General features: G+C 48.1%; 3 protein-coding genes across 3 annotated transcripts in view; 1 reads left to right on the top strand and 2 right to left on the bottom strand.

The window, feature by feature from the left end:
• Window positions 1-416: 416 nt before the first annotated feature.
• On the top strand, window positions 417-728 carry LOC308152676 (histone H4; the record flags this gene model as incomplete). Its single annotated transcript, XM_080525716.1, has 1 exon — window positions 417-728. The coding sequence occupies one exon, from the start codon at window positions 417-419 to the stop codon at window positions 726-728; it is 312 nt and encodes a 103-aa protein (XP_080381842.1).
• Window positions 729-7,392: 6,664 nt separating this feature from the next.
• The window catches only part of LOC308152848 (uncharacterized protein), a gene marked incomplete at both ends in the record, with an annotated part of 142,024 nt that continues 132,661 nt past the window's right edge, over window positions 7,393-16,755 (bottom strand). The window contains one exon of the mRNA XM_080525916.1: window positions 7,393-7,705. Coding sequence (XP_080382042.1) covers window positions 7,393-7,705 — 313 coding nt within the window. The remainder of the gene's footprint in view (window positions 7,706-16,755) is intronic.
• LOC308153158 (histone H3.2) lies at window positions 14,421-14,831 on the bottom strand (the record flags this gene model as incomplete). The annotated part of the gene is made up of 1 exon (XM_080526248.1): window positions 14,421-14,831. The coding sequence occupies one exon, from the start codon at window positions 14,829-14,831 to the stop codon at window positions 14,421-14,423; it is 411 nt and encodes a 136-aa protein (XP_080382374.1).

Here is a 16,755-nt window from a genome sequence, read left to right as displayed (position 1 = left end):
ACAGTGATATTTCTACAGGCCGGCATTGTAAATAAGAATTTTGTTCTTAATTGTCTCGCCTGGTAAAATAAAGGTTATAATAATAATAATAATATATTACATAGTTGTGTTTAGGGTTAGGGTTACAGTGATATATTACATAGTTGTGTTTAGGGTTAGGGTTACAGTGATATATTTGGGGGCGATCAATAATATTTTTCCCAATGGGCGTTCCCTGATATAAAGGACCGCCTATAGCAAGAAACGAATTGTGTTCTGCAGTTACACCCGACTGGGTTGTCCTTAGTAGAAGCTCCCGCCCTCTACAACACGCTTTCCTGTGTGGAGGGTGGTCTCGATCACGTCCTCACAGCGGAGATAAATAAAGCTCCACGCTTGTCTAACAACTCACACATTAACTTGTACTCATCGTGATCATGTCTGGTAGAGGAAAAGGAGGAAAGGGACTCGGCAAAGGAGGCGCCAAGCGCCATCGCAAAGTTCTCCGTGATAACATCCAGGGAATCACCAAGCCCGCTATCCGCCGCCTGGCTCGCCGTGGGGGAGTCAAGCGCATCTCTGGCCTGATCTATGAAGAGACCCGCGGTGTGTTGAAGGTGTTCCTGGAGAACGTGATCCGTGACGCCGTCACCTACACCGAGCACGCCAAGAGGAAGACCGTCACCGCCATGGACGTTGTCTACGCTCTGAAGCGCCAGGGACGCACCCTGTACGGCTTCGGCGGTTAAACCTTCGGAACCTCAACCACCACATCTGAATCCAAAGGCTCTTTTAAGAGCCACCCATCTCCACACTCAAGAGAGTTGATTCCATCTAACAGTCCTGTGTTAAAGTCCATCCCAAATCAATAGTTAACAAGCAAATGTGCTATTAGGGGTGTAATGGATCACGGATATCGGATCGCCCTCCACGGTTCGGAACGCATGTGTACCGCGGATCAATTGCAAAATGTTAACAAGTAATACTATTACTTAATATCTTACATAATATCTCTTGTAAATCACAATGTAGAGTTGCCATGAAAAGATAGACGTGACAGTTGCGGGCTTTGTTTTACTCTAAAGCGCAATGATAGGTTAATAATGCGAAAGAAAAATAATCTGTTGTTTGCTCACTACACGTGAAGCTGGGAATCCACAACAACAAGGCTGCGTTCGTAAATCCGCTCTGGAATCTGATCAGCGTTCAAGGAACGCCTCTTGTCCAATAAAATTACTTGGTCCCTTTATGACGTCGGACCCAGTGTGCGCTCCGGCGCTCTCAAAGCGAATTTACGAACGCGGCCCAAGTGTATCATGTTACGTTGTTCGGCGGAGAAGAACTCGAAATGGCTCCCTCGTCATTTAAATCCCATGTATGGGAGCACTTTGGCTTCTCTGTCAACTATGACGGGAGGCACGAAAAAGGTAGCTCGACAACTTCTGATAATGTAGGCATTTTTTTCATACCATGTTCAAAATAAGTATTATTTAGTTAAAAGTGGCATAAAACATGTTTATTCATCTGCTTTAAAGAGCCCAGTGATTCACTGCTGCAACCAGGCGCCTCCTCCCTCTCTCCTATCATTTAAATTGAGTGTGTTTCAGTATAATTATGTAATGTTTGAGTGTAGAATATGTTATATATGTATTATATATATGTATGTATATATATATATATATATATTACCAGTTTTGACATCTTGAATGTTGTTGGTTTTTGTCACATAGTAAAAGTGGTGTTTTTACAGAATTCAAGGAAAAAGCAGTTTTTATAAAAACAAAAATGTTTTGTGTTGATCCGAAAAATGATCCGATCCGTGACTCAAAAACCGTGACACGATCCGATCCGTGAGTTAGGTGATCCATTACACCCCTATGTGCTATCATGTTCCAACAGTCACGATGTTCCTCCATTATTACAAATAGTGAGGCTGATGGGCATAACAATTGTGTATTTTATGACTAAACTAAGAAACTTTCTACAGTGTTTCTATAGACTGCAAACTTCATTTTTAGACGTGGAAACACAATATTTCTGCAAATCATTCTAGAATTTTACTGTGCAATCTAGAACTTCCATTAACTGCAATGTATAATGTCTGCTTGAGTGCATTATGACATCAAATGGAATATTTAGAATGGATGCAACATTCTTAGAACATGGAAGCAATTTACCATGAGAGGGAAAAAAATAAATAAATAAATAAATCACTTTATTATTATTATTGTAGCGAACGGGAATCTTCTAGTGTAACTCGCCTAGTTAACTCTCTTGGTCTAATGGTTAGCGCGGCCGTCGGTTATGCGGGAGGTCGGGGTTCGACTCCCGCATGGGGCGAGTTACACTGGAAGATTCCCGTTCGCTACACTGGTGTCTGAAGTGGGATGGAAGGAAGGCCATCGGAGACCGTGCCCACGTGAGGGACTTGACATAGTGAAGCGTGAGGGCACGCTTTCCCGAACGGTGAGGATAGTGTAACGATCCTGTATGAGGCCCCGTTAACAGCTCCTCCAAGGGAGTTAACTCTCTGGGTTCGACTCCCGCATGGGGCGAGTTACACTAGAAGATTCCCGTTCGCTACACTGGTGTCAGAAGTGGGATGGAAGGAAGGCCATCGGAGAGCGTGTCCACGTGAGGGACTTGACATAGTGAAGCGTAAGGGCACGCTTTCCCGAACGGTGAGGATAGTGTAACGATCCTGTATGAGGCCCCGTTAACAGCTCCTCCAAGGGAGTTAACTCTCGGGGTTCGACTCCCGCATGGGGCGAGTTACACTAGAAGATTCCCGTTCGCTACACTGGTGTCAGAAGTGGGATGGAAGGAAGGCCATCGGAGAGCGTGTCCACGTGAGGGACTTGACATAGTGAAGCGTGAGGGCACGCTTTCCCGAACGGTGAGGATAGTGTAACGATCCTGTATGAGGCCCCGTTAACAGCTCCTCCAAGGGTCTAATGGTTAGCGCGGCCGTCGGTTATGCGGGAGGTCGGGGTTCGACTCCCGCATGGGGCGAGTTACACTGGAAGATTCCCGTTCGCTACATTATATATTTTTAATCATTTTTATCATTCTATAATTCTATAGTGTAATATGATATATTATTATCATACTAAGGAAAAAATAAATACAGTGGGAAAAAAAAGAAAAAGAAAATAGAAATTCTATAGAAAATGTTCATTTTTGTTTCATTTTATTATTTCTCATTATTTTTCTCATTCTATGATCATTCTAACATTCTATAGTATAATATGATATATTATTATCATTCTAAGGGGGGAAAAAAGAACATATGTTCATTTTTTCACAAATTAGTTTTTCTCATTCTATGATCATGATAGAATGATAGAATGATCATAGAATCAGTATAGAGAGGCTTACCCAACGTTTCAACTATGTCTGTAGAAGGTACCGTACTCTGATTTACTGTAGACCCTGTAGAGGCTTGCATGGCTTTGCACCATGGTTTAATTAATTTGATTTCACCCCTGATAATCAATATTCCTGTAATAAAAAGACATGCTCATTAGTTGGGGGCCTAAGGGCTACATGAGGCTATGTTCGTGCAAATTTGTGCAAAAGCACCACATTTGGCCCAGATGTAGCTCAGAGTATGCTCTCATGATTTAGCCAGGGCGCCCGAGCCAACGACCACCATGGCAGCCAAATCAATATGGCCGCCCTCCGAAAAAGGTTTTGGCTATAACTTTTGAACCAAATGAACTAGAAATGAAAGCCTCGTGTCTATTTGATGTTTTATGACTATTAGAAACACATTGGAATGCTTATATTTATGATTGGGTGTGTCTGGACCCCTAATTTGCATATTTCCAAGATGGCAACTACCCGAAAGTGAGTTTTATCATATATAGGGTATGTGACTGTTAATGCTGTTGTTGATAGCGGGCTGTCCAATACCCACGTGCGTGCGAGCGTCCTCAGGTAAGCGTGTGTGTCTGGGGGAGCAGCTGGCCAGGATGGAGCTGTTTCTCCCTCCTCCTTCTCTCGTCCCCAGGGGGAGAAACCCTGCTGACATGTTTCAATGTTTCAATGTTTCAATGTTTCAATGACGGAGGTAAAACAAGAATAGATGTGAACACAGGAAAGGTGTCGACACTGGATCTCACAGTGGTTAATAATATTAACTGCTGCCATATGGAAGCCAATAAAAAAGGAGACAAGAGGAAGCATGGGCGTCACCACCATATATTTGGGGGGGGACGTGTCCCCCCCACCTTTGAAACAAGGTCGTTTGGACCCCCCCACATTTGCCATCAAAAATATGTTGCATGACTGGTCAGCGTTATTTTCATTGCTTCACAATCAAATCCGTTCCACTTTATGAGTAGGGGATTGCCCATATCCAGAAATCCACTCCGCGTTTTACTTCTGTTTTTAACGGCACGCAGCATCAGACACGCACGCAGATTCGAAACATTCAGACTGAGGCAAGACGATATTTAGATCATCCACCAAGATGGATATAAGGATTTTTTTTTTCTAAGAAGAGAAAAGTAAGTCAAAGTCATCCAAGTTTTCCCGTGAGTGGCCAAACAGCAACATTGCGTTCTCCCAAGGTCAAACACAGCCAGCTTTTCTGATAAGAATGTTAGCACCTTATGAGACATTCTCTGTATTAGCAATAGAATTAGCATAGCCTACTAGCAACCAAATACGAGCTAGATCAGCTATATGGCACTAGCAGTTTTGTTAGGCATTATTAGTGCGGTTAGACATGTTTAAATGCAGAACAGACACAGGCGAAATGTCATCAAAAGCACAGAATGGCGACAAACACCTCACAGTGCTTACCTGTCCTGTCATTATTGCATCTCCTGCCCGTGTTCATTGCCCTGAGCATTTGCACTATTTAATTTGGCCATTGCACCCACCCAAAGAATAAATTTTGCATCTGATTGCTTGAGCTAGGGTTAAAAAATAAGAAGAAAACACCTGTTCCATTTATTTTTCTATTTCTAAAATGCTTGTGATTGTATTTTTTGTATTGATGATTGTATTTCTATGTCAAATGTTCTATTAGAGAAAAACAATATGAACAAGTGCTCAATGCATCCCCATTTCTCCTGATATAGGTGGTTGAGAGTGAGAGTGAGTCAGAGGCAGGGGCAGCAGGCAGGGGCAGTGGAGACAGCTCTAATTCACTCTTTGATTTTGTTTGTTTGTTATAGTTGTATGTTCTGCAATGCACTGAAGAGGGCTAAGTTTGATTGTAATAGGCTCTGAGTATTACCTCATTCTTTTCTAATTCACTCTTTGATTCTTTTTGAATCTTCATATTTAATAAAGTACCTAAAAAGTGCCACGTGTCAGTGTCAGGCCTCTGTGAGTTAAACCAAAACATAATAGTAGTCAGTAATTGCAGACCATGCCAGCTCCAAGGAAAAACAAAGAAAGAGGGAGATTATTTTGGGTGTAAAACGCACCAGAATGCAGGAAATTGAATCTACTATTTAAAAAATGTCGGGGGGAGGACCCCCAGACCCCCCGAAAAATAAGTGTCCCCCCCACATTCAAAAAGCTGCTGACGCCCATGAGAGGAAGACACCTCCAATGTTGTGGGTAGTGAGAAAAACAGGGGAGGAAATAGAAAAGAGGGGGGAGTAATGACAAGATGAGGAATCGGACACAGTAACTTGAACAGAACATTCCACATTATAGGACGCATCCAAGAAGATGAGGAAGAAGAAAGTGAAAAAACACCACGGCAACCGGACGCGAATTTGCGAAACCTAGGATGGTAGGGGGTGGCAGGGCAATACCGCTACCTGATTGGTTGGCGAAGCACTCCCTCATTGCCCCCTCATTGGCTGGCAATACCGCTACCTGATTGGTTGGCGAAGCACTCCCTCATCGTCCCCTCATTGGCTGGCGAGTCTACCATCTAAAGTAAACGCTAGCATGCGGCGTGTGAACGGGTTGAAATGCACGCCCAGAGAAGTTAGAAGTCATAAGGAAACATGTTTATTGACTGGGCAACACAGTGTAAAAATACACAGCTTCATAAAATAAACCAGAAACACTCATTCTGCAGTCTGCACGTTTTATTCGGATATTAACCACCCACAAACCATATTACTGCATAAGCAACCACACAGGGGAAATACAGTATCAAAGGAGCAGTACATTTCAGGAACATTTCAGAACTTTAGGAGTTGTTTAAACTTGAACTCTCTTAGATTATATTCAAGCCGATCAGCTACAGTGTTAGAAGTCATAAAGAAACATGTCACGTTCACGTTGTTGACGTTGACTGTTGATCTCATTTCAAATCAAATCAAATCAAATTTTATTTGTATAGCGCATTTCTTACAAGATGCAACTCAATGCGCTTCACACAATGAAAATGTTCAGTCAATCAGTCAATCAATCAATACTGACAGAGCCGCGAGCAGGCAAAAGTAAAAACCTGTATACTATGTAGCCAGGAAAAAATTCCCTTGCAGCCCTCTACCAATAGAGCGACTACTAGCCAGTTTGCCTACCAGTACCCAGCGGTCCCCAAGGGGAGGCCAAGGACCACCGGCACAAAGCAAGCAAGCAAGGGCAAAAACCTGTACACCATGTATCCAGGAAAAATTCCTTGCATATTATCGGCGTACACTCTGTCCATAAATTTAGTGTTATATTTGCATCGTTCTGCATCCGGATGGTCACAGGTCCTGCCAAAAGAGAATCTTAGGCACAGTTATGATGCAACAACACAATAAAGACAATAAAGATGACAGCAATACAACCTGATGGTGGTCCTGGTACACCCTTGTACTGGTTCCAGTACTGCTCTAGGTGCTATTTGGAGCTGACAGTGCCTCATCAGCACCCGGGTCCATTTTCCTGTCAACACAAATCTCAAAACACGAGTATGTGCATACTCACACTACGTTCATGTCTATAAATGTTAGAGCGCCAAATAAATCTTCCTCTTTCCGGAATGTTAACCGATGCATATAGCTTATAGCAAGGAGTCTGGCTTTAGATGGTAGACTCGCCAGCCAATGAGGGGGCAATGAGGGAGTGCTTCGCCAACCAATCAGGTAGCGGTATTGCCAGCCAATGAGGGGGCAATGAGGGAGTGCTTCGCCAACCAATCAGGTAGCGGTATTGCCCTGCCACCCCCTACCATCCTAGGTTTCGCAAATTCGCCAACCGCACAGCTGAGTGGTAAAGCAGCGTAATGGATGTGTGGGGGAGGAGACCTAGGAGCCCGCGCGTGCGCAGATCATTTATGTGTCCGCGAGGCAAGCGTATGTTTGTTGAGCGCCTGAGCCAAGCTCGAAAGCGTGTGTCAGCAGCCGCCTAATTTGCATAGCTCCCCCATATATCGGGTAGGTGACCACAGCCCCGCCATTCGTTCCTGAAAAGAAACGAGCCATCATCAACATGCCCGAGCCAGCGAAGTCAGCGCCCAAGAAGGGCTCCAAGAAAGCCGTCACCAAGACCGCAGGCAAAACCGGCAAGAAGCGCAGAAAGTCCAGGAAGGAGAGCTATGCCATCTACGTGTACAAGGTCCTGAAGCAGGTCCACCCCGACACCGGCATCTCCTCCAAGGCCATGGGTATCATGAACTCCTTTGTCAACGACATCTTCGAGCGTATCGCCGGTGAGTCTTCTCGCCTGGCCCACTACAACAAGCGGTCTACCATCACCTCCAGGGAGATCCAGACCGCCGTGCGTCTGCTGCTCCCCGGTGAGCTGGCCAAGCACGCGGTGTCCGAGGGCACCAAGGCCGTGACCAAGTACACCAGCTCCAAGTAGTAGCGCTTCTGCCTGCTCCACTAACCCCAAAGGCTCTTTTAAGAGCCACCCAGCTTTTCAACATAAGACCAATTCCATAGCGGGTTGATCTCGCGTGCTACGATGTTGTAGTACTTGAACGTGCAGGTGATCTCGCCACACTTTCTCCCTCCTGTCTGTCAAATGAACGGGTAACTAAGCTGTGCACGCATGGCCAATATATATTTTTTTATATTACTGGGGAATCACCCATTATATTTGTGTTTTATGACTATTAGAAACACATTGTGTAGTATGGTACCTGTACTGTATTAATGACAATAAAGACCATTCATTCATGAGGCCATTGTAAAGCGCTTTGGAAAAGTCAATTTACCATGTATACCATAGTTTGTTAATCATACCTCATAAGTTCTCAGTATGTACTTGACATTTAACTTGAGTTTGGAACGGCACTATAATCTACAGCGTGTATAAAGTACATCAGGTGATCCAAGTGCCATAGAGCAAGAACGCAGCAGCAGTACCGCATTTTGACCAGGATATGTCCTCCGAAGTTTTAGTAAATCATACAACTTGCCTTAATTTCTGTGATCTCCGGAATACACTGAATCGCCCTTGTTATAAATGTAAGTTGTTATTATTGTTTGTTTAATTTGTATTACTGACATAAGTCGTGTCACGCCATTTAAACGAGTTCACCCACATTAAAGCGTTTTGATATGGTGAATTGGCCTACATTTATGTCAATAGGTAGCGACGGTCAGTTCTATATCGTGGAGCTCCGCCCCATAGGGGAGCTCTGCTCCTATTGGTTTACCCGCTACCTAAAGTAGCCAATGACTGAATTTTTCAATGCCTGCGCCCGCCTGGGGTGCTATATAAAGGGGTGTACTTCGCTCCCTCATTCTCCCAAAAAGTTCAGCACGGGTTTATATCTGAAGACTGAGAAGGACGACTACTAAGACTGGAGAACCCGCCAGACTTTTCCCTTCAAGATATGGATCGTCCGCCGCCTATGGAGAAGTTCCTCCGGGACGCCTGCCGCTGCGACTTCCGAGCAGCGGAGGACACTTTTCAGCGGAGGAGACTTTTCCCTTCAGCGATGGATCGTCCGCCGCCGACCACGAAGAAGTTCCTCCGGGACACCTGCCGCTGCGATTTCCTAGCAGCGGAGGACAAGCACGACTTCTGCCACGTCTGCCTCGGCCCCGAACATGCCGAGGCGGCGTTGGTCGCCTCCCCCAGCTGCCTCCCCTTCCACCTCCTTTCCGTCGCGGAAAGGCGAAAGGGGATGGCCTGGATCAAGGAGAGCGTTTTCCCCTGGCGGGCGCTATCTCGGGGATGCTATCCGACTCGAATAGCTCTGCCGATGATGCGTCCGGACAGGCCCCAGAGCGGCGTTCTGGGCAGGCACCTCCCCAAGTAGGGATGGTCCCGCCCGCTCAGCCGGCCCTGACACCACGCCGCCCTCACCCAGCTGAGTGGTCGGTGCCGGTGTCAGAATCAGAAAGCTCTGATGAGCTCGGTGCGCAGGCGGCGGCGAATAACATCGCCGTGTTTAACGCCGCCATTGCGAAGATCACCACAGACCGACCCAACGGTCTGTCTGCAGCGGAGGCGGAGTTTCTGAGCAAACTCAGTGCCGCGACGACACGAGGCGTTATTACATCAAAAACCCCTCCATGTCTATCAAGACCTGGCCCAGCTCATGAGCGTGCGGCCGGTTCTTTGATTATCAGGCATAATAAACCTGCGTCAATAAAGAGCATTGTTACACATAACAAACACTCTTTACAGACGGTAAGTCAGACGGTAAATCCCTAAGGAGGATTTTCCATGGTATCTACCAGAGCGGAGACCCACCTGCCTTGTCAGAGTGTGGTCGAATCGCTACCGGTTAGAAACGAAGCGGAGACTAGCCCAGCTTACCGGCGTGTGGCCAGCTCTCTGCCTAGCAGACTTACCCCTATCACGACACGAGGCGGTATTTACATCAAAAACCCCTCCATGTCTATTCAAGACCTGGCCCAGCTCATGAGCGTGCGGCCGGTTCTTTGATTATCAGGCATAATAAACCTGCGTCAATAAAGAGCATTGTTTCACATAACAAACACTCTTTACAGACGGTAAGTCAGACGGTAAATCCCTAAGGAGGATTTTCCATGGTATCTACCGGAGCGGAGACCCACCTGCCTTGTCAGAGTGTGGTCGAATCGCTACCGGTTAGAAACGAAGCGGAGACTAGCCCAGCTTACCGGCGTGTGGCCAGCTCTCTGCCTAGCAGACTTACCCCTATCACGACACGAGGCGGTATTTACATCAAAAACCCCTCCATGTCTATTCAAGACCTGGCCCAGCTCATGAGCGTGCGGCCGGTTCTTTGATTATCAGGCATAATAAACCTGCGTCAATAAAGAGCATTGTTACACATAACAAACACTCTTTACAGACGGTAAGTCAGACGGTAAATCCCTAAGGAGGATTTTCCATGGTATCTACCGGAGCGGAGACCCACCTGCCTTGTCAGAGTGTGGTCGAATCGCTACCAGTTAGAAACGAAGCGGAGACTAGCCCAGCTTACCGGCGTGTGGCCAGCTCTCTGCCTAGCGGACTTACCCCTATCACGACACGAGGCGTTATTTACATCAAAAACCCCTCCATGTCTATCAAGACCTGGCCCAGCTCATGAGCGTGCGGCCGGTTCTTTGATTATCAGGCATAATAAACCTGCGTCAATAAAGAGCATTGTTACACATAACAAACACTCTTTACAGACGGCAGCCCATCCCTTTTCGAAATGACCCCACCTTGGGCTGTGCCATCTCCTCGGTGGGCAGCGGCGGCTGGGGTCATACAGAAATTCAAGCTTTTTCTGTCGACTGCACCACAACAGACGGCCCAGCCGCTGTCGTTGCTTTATGCAGAATGACTAGAAGGGACAGGTATTCTGTCGGGCTGGCTTGACAGGACATTGAGGAGGGGATATGCACTACAGTTCATTCAGCCTCCTCCGCCCTTCAGGGGCGTGAGAGAGACTGTTTTTTGTCCTGCCCGATAAAGACACGTGCGCTCCGGGAGGAGATTACGAATCTCCTAACAAAGGGCGCAGTGACATTGGTTCCGAGGGACCAGTGGGACATGAGATGGTACTCCCCGTATTTCCTTGTCCCAAAGAATTCGGGAGACATGAGACCCATACTAGATTTCAGGGTCCTCAACGAGAGAGTGGCGAAACGCCCCTTTCGTAGATACCTGAGGGTCGCGTATTTCGTGTGCCAATCACAGAGTGGCACAGGAAATTCCTACGTTTTGTTTTCCAAGGGAAGGTTTACGAGTACACGCGCCTGCCCTTCGGGTACGCGCTTGCTCCTCGTTTTTTCTCCAAATGCGTGCAGACAGCACTCGAACCACTGAGGCGTAACGAGATACGCATAATATGCGGATCTCGACGACCTACTGGTCTTGGCCCAATGCCCAAATCGAGCCATTCGGGACGCAACCTCACTGGTGCAGCGCCTCACTCAGCTGGGGTTAGCTGTAAACTGGACAGAGAGTGCTCCGTGGCCGGCTCAACAGTTTTCCTATCTAGGCATTCAGTTGGATACTGCCGAGATGAGGGCCAGTTTATCGGCACCACGGAGAGCGACACTGACGTCAGCTCCCTGGGTGTGTCGAGTGACAAATACAATCACCGCTCTGTCAAGGATGTCCTTACTAGGACTGAGGTCTGCAGCCCATGTAGTGGTCCCCTTAGGCCTGTTACACATGCGCAGACTGCAAAGGCGGTTCGCACGACTGCGACGGGTCCCAGTGAGAACGCCGTCGCAAGTTGATTGTAATACAGAGATCGGTCAAAACCGACCTGAGCTACTGGAGAGACCCGCGCGTCATCGCGCGCGGAGTCGCCTGAGTTCGCTGAAAGCTCTCCACATTCCAGGTCTGCTCAACGAAGGAGCAGATCTGTTATCACGGGGAGGCCCGAGGGACGATGACTGGAGGTTAGCACCCTCCATTGTGTCGCTGATTTGGGCACGGTTCGGGCAAGCAGAAGTGGTTCTGTTTGCGTCACGGACGAATGCGCAGTGTCGCCTTTGGTTCTTCCTGCGCGAACAGGACAACCCGCCATTGGGAGTCGATACATTCGCACACCACCCATGGCCGAGGGTCCTGTTATACACGTTCCCACCCCTGACATCTATCCTCCCACTGTTGGCACGAGTGAGGTCAGAGAGGCTAGAGTTAATTCTTGTAGCCCCGGACCGTCCCGGAGCCCCGTGGTTTCCGGAACTGATGGAGATGTTGGTAGAGGGCCCATGGCCCATACCTCATCGACAAGATGCACTCTCTCAAGCCAGAGGCTTGGTGAGGGGGCCGCCTATGATGGGGGGCCCCCTCATGGCCTGGTTACTGAGAGGGATTTGTTAGAACGCAGGGGTCTGACAGACGCGGTCATTCAGACCATTCAGAGTGCGCGCGCGCAATCCACTGCAAAGGGATATGCGGCGCGCTGGCGAGTGTTTACACAGTGTGAGGGACAGGACGTTGACCCAGTCTGCTGTCGGGTCGAAACGTTCTTGTGCTTCTTACAGTCGCTGTTTGACAAGGGATTGGCGGCGAGAACTATTAAAGTTTACGCGGCTGCCATCTCAGCTTGTCATGAGGGTTTTGCGACAACGACACTGTTCAGTCATTCGCTGGTTAAGCGTTTTTTGACTGGAGTGTGTAGGCTTAGACGCCCTCATAGGACTCTAATGCCAAAATGGGACCTGTCGATTGTGCTAGAGGCGCTGTGCGTGCCCCATTCGAACCCATTGACACTGTGTCGTTGCGTTTATTGTCTCTCAAGACGAGTCAGCTCCTCGCCTTGACTACGGCTAAGCGAGTGAGTGATTTATGTGCTCTCTCGACACGGGCAGATTGTTGATCATATCTGATGACAAAACAAAAGCTGTGTTACGCCCTAACCCGGCTTTTATCCCTAAGGTTAATCGTGGGTTTAGGGTTCAGAGCTGTGCTCTGAGCGCCTTTTTTCCTCCTCCTCACGACGGAGAGAGGGAGAGGCGTTTACATTGTCTATGTCCGGTGCGCGCGTTGGCACAATATGTGAAGCGCACGGCAGGACTGAGATCTTCTCCCCAGCTTCTGATCTGCTACGGCGGACAGAAAGCCGGGGCACCACTCTCGAAGCAGAGGCTGTCCCATTGGATTTGCGAGGCTATTAGCCTCGCATACGAATCGAAGGGGCAGCCCGTGCCGACTGGCATTCAGGCTCATTCCACCAGGGGCATGGCCACATCAGTGGCCATTCTCAGGGGAGTGGGAGTGGAGGAGATATGTGAGGCGGCGTCTTGGTCGTCGCCATCACTTTTTGTACGGTATTACTTGAAAGATATTCTTCCTCATCCTTTTCTCATTCTGTCCTCAGTTTTGCTGATGACTGATGTAGTGGGAAGGCACTTGGATTACCCTGGTCATGGGGATTCTATTGAAGTGTTGTCAGGATGAATACGGATGTGCCTGGGGAGGGGACCCTCCTCCAGGACATGTTCCGTTAGATCTACAACCCTACGTGCTCACGTAAGGGTTAGGTCAGTGATATTCTTCCTCAATCCTTTCTCATTCTGTCCTCAGTTTTGCTGATGACTGATGTTGTGGGAAGGGCACTTGGATTACCCTGGTCATGGGGATTCTATTCAAGTGCTGTCAGGATGAATACGGATGTGCCTGGGGAGGGGACCCTCCTCCAGGACATGTCTGTTAGATCAACAACCCAACGTAAGGGTTAGGTAAGTGATATTTCTTCCTCATCCTTTTCTCACTCTGTCTTCAGTTTGCTGAGGACTGATGTAGTGGGGATGGCACTTGGATTACCCTGGTTGGGGATGCTATTCAAGTGCTGTCAGGATGATTACGGATGTGCCTGGGGAGGGGACCCTCCTCCAGGACATGTTCCGTTAGATCTACAACCCTGCGTGCTCACGTAAGGGCTAGATCAGTGGAGCAGACTCGTGTGGGTTGGGCCAACTTTTTAAGGTTGTCTTGAACCAACATCAGTGGTCAGCTCCGGGTGCCGCTGAGATTGTTTTACGGATTAATAGTCTCAGTGGGGGTACATTTGGCCTCGTTCGCTCCGCCTAAACCAATAGGAGCAGAGCTCCCCTATGGGGCGGAGCTCCACGATATAGAACGATAGTTATGGAGATAGACTCCAGTTCTATGAGTGGAGCGGAGCCCCATAGGGCTGCTGGCCCACTTCGACTCGTTCAAACCCGGCTGTTTTTGTATGTTTGGGAGAATGAGGGAGCGAAGTACACCCCTTTATATAGCACCCCAGGCGGGCGCAGGCATTGAAAAATTCAGTCATTGGCTACTTTAGGTAGCGGGTAAACCAATAGGAGCAGAGCTCCCCTATGGGGCTCCGCTCCACTCATAGAACTGGAGTCTATCTCCATAACTATCGTTATCATTGTTACAACTGTATATTGAATTAACCCATAATTAGGCCTTTTGCTATCGGGACTTAGACTACATGTATTTCGGTTACTGGGCAGCGTCCCTGAATGCATATCATTTAAATCCTACAATTAAGACTCGTGGACTAATAAATGGAAACTCGCCTCTGAGAGAAATATTGAGGTGGCTCTTAAAAGAGCCGTTGGTAGATCTACTATTAGATCAGGGTGGTCATCTTAGGCGCGCTCTCCACGGATGCGACGGGCCAGCTGGATGTCCTTGGGCATGATGGTGACCCTCTTGGCGTGGATGGCGCACAGGTTGGTGTCCTCGAACAGACCGACCAGGTAGGCCTCGCTGGCCTCCTGCAGGGCCATCACAGCAGAGCTCTGGAAGCGCAGGTCGGTCTTGAAATCCTGGGCGATTTCTCTCACCAGGCGCTGGAAGGGCAGCTTGCGGATCAGCAGCTCGGTGGACTTTTGGTAACGACGGATCTCCCTCAGAGCCACGGTGCCGGGCCTGTAGCGGTGAGGCTTCTTCACGCCGCCGGTCGCCGGGGCGCTTTTACGGGCAGCCTTGGTGGCGAGCTGCTTCCTGGGGGCTTTGCCACCAGTGGACTTACGAGCGGTTTGCTTGGTTCTGGCCATGATGCTACCTTCTTCTTGTAGAATCAAAGTAAAGATGTTCTTCACAAGTGAACTTGCTAAGTTTATAAAGCCGGAGCCGTCGTGCTCCGATTGGCCGGCGAATGTAGACGAGCTCATTGGCCCGTTGTCACCTCCTTCTCAGGCTGTCATTGGACACGACCTCCGTGCACCCTTCCCGTCATAAATTAAAACTCTAAACCCCTCCAGCTCCCTCCATTGCGCGCTTCCCTTGTCCACCCGCCCCGCCCATGTGAATTATAATAATAAACATAATATGAAGATTTTAAAAAATCGGTGTTATGGGAAAATCCATAATTATTAGTCAACTGGCAAATGATACCACTGTTGTGATACCACTTTCTTAAGGACAACGACCCCAGCTATAGCTTTTATAGATAGATAGATAGATAGATAGATAGACTTTATTTGTCATTGCTACAGTACAGGTACCAAACAACGAAATTTAGGAGGGGAGGCTCCCCTGGTGTTTAGGAAAGGAAAAAGAAACACATTTTGGAAAAAGCATAGATGCATAAAATCACAAGAAGGTAAGGAGCTGGTTTACATCAATAGAGGCTATGTACACAATCCACTGTACTATACTGCACAGATAGTCAACTAGGGTTGTCATATTTCACAAGAAAGTATTTTTTCACATTATTTTAAAGTGTCACAGTTTGCAGGCTTGAAAATGTACATGTTTGTGCCTCAGCACTAGCTGCCATACAATCCGTCCGTACTGTCCTGGGCCCAGAACTTAGGCCTTTTCTGTGTTCAGGGCCTTGACGGCCCTGTGGTAGAAGCTGTCCTTCAGTCTGTTTGTCTTAGCGGCCGGGGTCCTGTACCTCCTGTTCGAGGGCAGCTTGACAAAGTGTTCGTGCCCAGGGTGGGTCGGGTCCTTGGAGATCTTGGAGGCCCTCCTGAGACAGCGTGTTTTGTACAGCTCCTCCAGAGAGGGGAGGGGGGCGCCGGTGATCCTCTGTGCTGTTCTCACGACTCTCTGTAGATCGCTTCTCTCCGCTGCCGTGCAGCTGTGGAACCAGTTGGAGATGCCGAAGGTGAGGATACTCTCCACTGCGCCGTGGTAGAAGGCCACCAGCATCTCCTTCTTGCTGTGTTGTTTCTTGAGGCATCTCAGGGTGTATAGCCGCTGTTGTGCCCTCTTGATGGTGCCTTTAGTGTTGTCCTTCCAGGCCAGGTCATCCCGCATGTTGTGTCCCAGGAATCGGAGGTTTGAGACTATCTCCACGCTCTCTCCGTCGATGAGCAGGGGCAGGATCTCAGACTTTTTCCTCCTTGAGTCTACGATGAATTCCTGGGTCTTTGACTTGTTTAGCAGCAGGTTGTTAACCTTGCACAGCTTGCTCAATTGCTCTACCTCATCCCTGTACGCCGCCTCGTCCCCCCCCGAGATACATCCCACCACGGTGGTGTCGTCTGCAAACTTTACGATGTAGTTGCTGGGGTGGATGGGGGTGAAGTCGTGGGTGTAGAGGTTGTAGAGGATGGGGCTTAGCACGCAGCCCTGGGGTGACCCAGTGCTGGGGGGTCCGTCGTATCGGAGTGCAATTGTTGATGACGTGATTGGTTAATAGTCCATACACAGTCGCATCACCTGACGTGGGAGGTTCAAGGAATAAAGGGGAGGTGACATTGACCAAGAGTGACAGAGATCTCCTGCATACCAAGTAGCCATGTGTTACTAGGTGCACATTTTATTTTTTCACTAGGTGACTGATTTTCCTGCTTGGAAATACAGCTTATTTGATCAAAAGTATACTTGTGCTTTGTCTTTTCCTAAATGCCATTTATTTACATTTATTCACATGTTATTGGACTGATTTTCCTGCATGGAAATAAAGCTTATTTTATCAAAAGTATACTTGTGTGAGAGTGCTTTGTCTTTTCCTAAATGCCATTTATT

This window comes from Nansenia antarctica (genome assembly GCF_963989245.1).
Source record: "Nansenia antarctica genome assembly, chromosome: 3".
Lineage (NCBI taxonomy): Eukaryota > Metazoa > Chordata > Actinopteri > Argentiniformes > Microstomatidae > Nansenia > Nansenia antarctica.
The sequence above is the reverse complement of the archived record's forward strand: the minus strand, read 5'-3'. Positions and strand labels throughout refer to the sequence as shown.